At 41.0% G+C, this 6,707-nt stretch overlaps 1 protein-coding gene across 3 annotated transcripts in view; it reads left to right on the top strand.

The window, feature by feature from the left end:
• Positions 1–6,707, top strand: part of LOC101862905 (harmonin) — a gene marked incomplete at its 3' end in the record, with an annotated part of 69,360 nt that overhangs the window by 24,295 nt on the left and 38,358 nt on the right. For all 3 annotated transcript variants that reach the window (XM_035972855.1, XM_005110334.3, XM_013089115.2), the window contains 4 exon segments: positions 377–460; positions 2,250–2,377; positions 3,062–3,135; positions 5,913–6,021. In XM_035972855.1, coding sequence (XP_035828748.1) covers positions 377–460; positions 2,250–2,377; positions 3,062–3,135; positions 5,913–6,021 — 395 coding nt within the window.

The following is a 6,707-nucleotide window of genomic DNA, read 5'->3' as shown; positions in this document are numbered from 1 at the left end:
GAAGGGCTCACCACCTTTCATGTGGGTGTAAAAAAACATTTCTGTGTGGATCTTATTGAAAATCAATCAAAGGCACAAAAAAGGTAAATTTGCTGTTCCCAAAGACTCTCAAGCTTTGAAAGTCACCAAACTTTGATGGCCATTTTTCTCGCTAATTTTACCTCTGACACCAGGCGACCACCACCTTCTTCTATCACAATTATCTCAACCTCTGCTTACAATAGATGTCTCTCCCTCCCCCATCCCCACCCCCACCCCAGTAGCACAGCAAATGAACATGATTTGAGATGATGCCAATAACTCTGCATGCCCAAAAGTTGTTGAACGTCTGATTTTCCTCTGTCGTCACGCTTTTCATTTCCCTCTCATCCTCCAGTGGTCAAGACCTCCACAAGCTCTTGTCCACGCTATGCTTTCTCCTCAATGACCCATCGAAACTGGAGCTGTACGATGCCATGAGGTAAACTCTGGGCTATGTATGTCCACTGGCTGGTGGGTAGGGGTGTGCCACTCCAGTGTTCTGAACCTGAGTCCAGGAAATTAAATGTATTACTCAAGTGAGCACTAGAGTCCTTGGATTCTAAGCGCTGACTCGTTGTCTAACTTTACTTGCTAATGTCTTACTTTAATTTTAACAATTTATTGATAATAACAATAATACAAAATTAGAAAAGGAAATATTAATAACAGTAAAAACAACAAACTAAAATATGAAATTTACTGTGATGATTGGGTGCCACAGAAAAATGAGAGAAAAAAAAAATACTATACAGCAACCAAAAAATCTGATGAAAAGTTCAACTTTGTTTCTACTTTAGCTCTTTATTGGGTGAAAATAGCAAGTACAATAGTCTCCGCCTAAGATCCCGGTGCTCGGGAGCAAGGAAAATTCCGGGTCTTGGGCGAAGGGGATCTTAGCCAATGCTCTTAGGGCAGAATCTACGGTGACCAATGTTCAGGCACACAACTGGTAAAATGGTTTCCCTTCCCTCTGAGATGAAGTGACGTGACCCGTAGGTGGGTTTTGGACTTACGACGAACAAAGAGTGATCAACCTTGATGACCAATCACAGTGGCATGAGGCATACCATCTTCACTTATTATCCGATCTTGAGTCTCTAGGTCTACGCTTATCCAGTTTCCCCTCCTTTTTACATGTCCAAAATGTAAAGCTTTACCGGTGGCAAGGGCTCAAAGGGTTAAGTGAACCGGGATCGTAAGCGGGGGGATCTTAGGGGATGTCGACTGTACTTGAATAATTACTCAATACTCGGAGGTTTTGGACTTGAGCAAGTACTTACGTATTTTCAAAAATCCAGTCAAGTGAAGACTCACAGAATCTGAGCACTTGAGTGAACTCAAGTCCTTGTGCACCCCTACTGGTGGGTACTTTTACTGTGTGGTCTTACTGTGTGGTCTTACTGTGTGGTCTTACTGTGTGGTCTTACTGTGTGGTCTTACTGTGTGGTTTTACTGTGTGGTCTTACTGTGTGGTCTTACTGTGTGGTATAACTGTGTGGTCTTACTGTGTGGGTCATGCCAGATGTTTGTGGCGGGGATTTTTTTTATTTTTTTTCATTTGGTCATAATATGTCATAGTAGCTCACACAATCTGCTGACCTTTGAACAAACAGGGTGTGACAGAGGTGGGGTATGTCCCAGACCTTTGAACAAACAGGGTGTGACAGAGGTGGGGTATGTTCCAGACCTCTGAACAAACAGGGTGTGACAGAGGTGGGGTATGTTCCAGACCTCTGAACAAACAGGGTGTGACAGAGGTGGGGTATGTTCCAGACAGAAAGCAAAGTTCTGAAAATATTTAAGGTTATGATAATCTCTGCTAGTCTCTCAATCCCCAACCCTTTTTATTCCTAGAGATTTCAAGTCTTTGTGATATTTCGTTCTTATTGCAGAAAGACTTGAAAAAGGTAGACGTTGCCTTTGAGGTACTTAACTCTTATAAGTCGTAGGCCTTTTCCTGGTTTTGTTGACGCACATTTAACCCCCTGCTACAAAGTAAACTAAAAGTCCACTGCTGGTGCGCCGTGAAAAGGAAGTCAAAAGGAGAGGCATGGTCTCGAAAGAAGTTAATCTTTTTTTAAAGTGAAGTTAAACAAGAACAAATCAACTGCTTAGTGTCAGACTCTGCCATAGGCCATTTACTTAAAAAGTAAAGTATGACAGTCTCTCTCTGATCAGTCTCAATGGCGCTAACTGATACTTACAACGGGATGCCCTTGACCTTTCAGGCCCCTGATCCTCCTGCGTCACCAGCTGTTGTACAGCTTACGTGTGCCAGGTACCCCTGGGCTCAAACTCAGGACCGTCCGACTACAACGCCGTACGGGAGAGAACCTGGGCTTCTGTGTCAAAGGAGGTCAGTATGGGACAGGCACTGGTCACTGTGGGACATACACATTTGTATACAAAAATCTACAGCGGGTGGTTGGCGAGTGCTCTGGTGTGGTTTGCTCTTTCTTTCCCATGTAACATCTATTTTTGTTTTGTTTCCTCCTTTTTTTTGTGTGTTTGCTACTCTATAATACCTCTAATCTTTGACACCTATATGACCTAATTGTGTTGCAAGTGCTGTAAGACTTTTACAAAAACTAAACCAAAGAAAGGAGAAAGAGAGAGACAGAGAGCGGGGGGGAGGGGGGTATCACTGTGATACCTTTGAGTACTTTTAGTGCCATATTTTTAAAACGCACTGTTTTTGTAGTCTAATATTTTATGCTGTAACAGTATCTTTTATTTCCTTGGGATCGTTTACTGTGTTTTATTTGATCCATTCTTCTGAAACTGTTTTCCTGAATTGTCACTGTACACATTTTCTTTTGTCTTTATATCTGTATTCATGTACCTATACATTGATAGACAAAATGGTTTTATTTTACATACCGGTACCCTAGTGCGTAAATGCTGCATGTATTTTTAAGCCTTTGTAGGCTATTCAAGCACATTGAGCTTTGTAAACTATAGAAATACGCTATATAAATGCCATTTAGTACTATTATTATTATCAAAAGTGACAACGTTGTTTTCCCTTTCTTGCGTTCAGGTTACGAGCACGGTGTGGGCATTTTTGTCACCGATGTGACACCTGGGAGCCAGGCTGACAGGCAAGGCCTTACGGTAAGTTCACATTCCCATGAGAAGGTTGAAGGATATCATGGCTATTGCAAGCAGTCAATTAAGTCCAGATTTGGAAAATGATAGATTTTTACGTCCTCCCAAAGCTCTATTGGAGATGTCTCTTTCATCATCACCAAAATGCAGTTTGATGCTATGGGCAAGGCTTGCAACTTTCTTGCTTTTCATAATTCCTGATAGGAACAACATAACAAGAACTATTTTCTTTGTGTCTGGTGTAAAAAATACCCAAACGGACTGACGATATGCTCACATGCCCACAACAAGGCATTAGGGTCCTCTCGTGACAAAGCCTATAGGTAAGCTCGTGGGTGGTTGGCGGATGCTCTGGTGTGGTTTGCTTCTTCTTTCCTGTCAAACATCTATCGTCCTTCTTTTTTATGTTTGTTACTCTCTTGTAACACCTCTACTCTTCTGGCACTCATATGACCTTATGCAGTTGCGAGCGCCTTAAAATCTCTGCTAAAACTAAACTAAAAGGTAAGCTCACATTCCCATTAGAAGGCTTAGAGCTAAGGGTACGTTTACACTTCAATGACAAGGTTTAAGTGTAAGTTAATCCTCTCATGACAAAGCCTAAGTGTTTGTTCAACTATTATCTATTTGTGGTGGCCGAAATTTGCTATTCAAAAGGCTTTTTAATGGCTGTATCGATTGACATGCGGTTTTCGCCAAAAGATTCTTTAAAATATTCTCCAGATCAAGACGCCTTTCGTTTTTTCTGTTTTGAGACAGTGTTACTGCAAAAAGCTAAATTTCTTTATTTCGCCAATCGCTTTTGTAGGCCGACGCTTCTGTCTCTGTAATTTTAGAAAAGGAGGTTTCTGTTCACTAACCGTGCGCACTTTTTGAGAGTATAGATCGAAACCTTCTAATTTTTGCATCTAAGATTTATTGCTCCGTTCCAGTAGAATGTAAATATCATAAGCCAATGACTTTCGGCTGACGTTAATGCACTGATCATTCCTTTCATCGAAAGGGGGCCCAGCTAGTATACCCATATGATGGCTTAAGGGTAAATTCACACTCTGGTGTTGAGGTCTAAAGGTATGTTCACCGTTTCATGAGTGGCTGTCATAGACAAGTGGATGTGGATGTCATAGACAGTGTCGTTATAATGTAGAAAAAACGTACAAGGGGGAAATTGGAATGGCTATTTGTATAGGTGGTTGTCATATACAGGTGACTGTTAGAGCAGGTTTGACTCCCTATGAAGTTTTCGTTTTCTCCTGGGAATAATTATGGCTATACTATAGTGAAGTTCTGATGATACAAATGTTAAACCAAGAGTGTGCAACAGGCGGCATGCTGGACAAAATCTGGCCAGCTAGAATGGTCTGTGTGATCCTTGCTAACTGTTTTTATATGTAGAACTCAATACACTAGTTGTAATAAGACTACTTACTTTTACGGTAATTGGGCCTTAAGCGTCTGTGTTGAAGCAGTAGGTGCTTTGCAGTCGCGCACAGAAGACCGAAGTTCAGTTCTTGAGCAAAGAGAAATTATTATTCAGTTTTTTGGTTTTCCTGCTGAGATGTAGCCCTCTCCGTCTGCGTTGGTCCAGACAGGCAGGATAGGAAGTCTGCCTATTTTATGATGTAAATTGTGTTGATGGGGTGCAAAAAGACCCATTTGGCGCTCATATGACCTTATGCAGTTGCAAGCGCTGTAAAACCTCTACTAAAACAAAACAAAAAACCCAAAAAACATACATAGTAACAACTCCCCCTCCCCTGAATTATATTGTACCAATCTTTAGAATTGGCCGTGGATAAGAAATGTTGCGTACCCCTGGCAGACATTGAGAGTTGAAGAACAAACCAGTGTGGACTGGCAGTTCTTGGAAATTTTAAAAAGTGTGGACTGGCAGTTCTTGGAAATTTTAAAAAGTGTGGACTGGCAGTTCTTGGAAATTTTAAAAAGTGTGGACTGGCAGTTCTTGGAAATTTTAAAAAGTCACTAGTCTATCAGTATTGTGTGTTACTAGTCTGTCAGTATGGTGTGTTACTAGTCTGTCAGTATGGTGTGTTACTAGTCTGTCAGTATGGTGTGTTACTAGTCTATCAGTATGGTGTGTTACTAGTCTGTCAGTATGGTGTGTTACTAGTGTATCTGTATGGTGTGTTACTAGTCTATCAGTATGGTGTTTAGCTGGCTGGAGGTGGAGAAGATCACCCCAGTGGGAGGCCCTGCTTGCTAGGATTGAACAGGCCAATGATGATGATGGTGTATTTGAAGATGGCATGGGCTAGTTTGAAGGTGAGAAACAGTATTCGCTTCGCTTTGTCCCAGAAACTGTCAGAGTGGACAAAATCTGGTACAAAATCAATAAAGTGTTGGCGAAATCAATCTCTGTGTTCGGAAAACTGCCAATGTCAGCATGGTTTGGTGAATATCCTGTTCACCAAAGAGTCAGCGTTAGGCTTTTCTGATGTTTTGTCAAGGGAGTGCAAAATAAAAAACATTTTGTTAATATGAGAAAGCGTGTCTGTTCATTAAAAAAATATTTTTAATGGGAAGAAAGTATCATGATAAAAAATTTGCTGTTTGTTTATAAGAAAGATTCTCTCGATGAAAGATTTGTTATTCATTGATAAGAAAGAGATTCTCTTGATTTGTGGTTCATTGATGAGAAAGAGATTCTCTTGATTTGTGGTTCATTGATGAGAAAGAGATTCTCTTGATTTGTGGTTCATTGATGAGAAAGAGATTCTCTTGACTACAAATTTGTTAATAATTTTCTGTTCCTGTGATTCCAGGTTGGAGACGAAATCGTACGTGTGAATGGATTCACAATATCTGAGGCCATCCATGACGATGTGCTCAACTTAATTCGCATGCGCGAAGACATCATCCTCAAGGTCACATGTGAGTTACGGTTTAGTTTTTTGTCTAATCAGTGTTGCAGTCTTCATTCTTACGGGGTGGTTTTGGGGTGTCACAAGCTATTTTAAAAATATGGATAACTATCTTCTTTCTTAGTGGGTGGATGAAGGGCACCTTTGGTTAGTTTCAATTCTTTTATTGCCCTATGTTGTTTCCCTACCTGTTTATTTTCTTTTTTTCCCTGGCACTAAATGGCTTCTTTTTATGTCACTGAGGCCGTGAAGGCCGACCTGGGTCACCCCTAAACATTGCTGGCTAAAGGGGCTCGGGTGAAACTGTAACTGGCCTAGCAAGCCGACGGCGGATAAGTCATGCTACAAAAAAAACAAAGGAGAATACAGGGACAGATTCAAACGGAAAAAGACCAGGGAAAGTAAATGGACAGCAACCTAAAAAAGGATTAAAATAGGCACATGGAATGTCAGCAAACTTGGAGACAAAGAACCAGAAATAGTGAATTTCATGGAAAGAAAGAAAATAGCAATCATGGGCTTGTCAGACATAAGGAAGCGAGGCAACCACAGCAAGCTGACCCATAAAGGCTACCTCCTGATCTGGAGCGGAACACCTGAAAATGAGAGAGCCAAACATGGTGTAGCTTTCATCATACACCCAGCCAAAATGGAAACAATCTATGAAATCAACCAGATCTCAGAGAGAATATTGAG

The sequence above is a fragment of the Aplysia californica genome, unplaced genomic scaffold (genome assembly GCF_000002075.1).
Source record: "Aplysia californica isolate F4 #8 unplaced genomic scaffold, AplCal3.0 scaffold00877, whole genome shotgun sequence".
Lineage (NCBI taxonomy): Eukaryota > Metazoa > Mollusca > Gastropoda > Aplysiida > Aplysiidae > Aplysia > Aplysia californica.
Note: the sequence above shows the minus strand (reverse complement) of the source record. Positions and strands in the feature narration are given on the sequence as shown.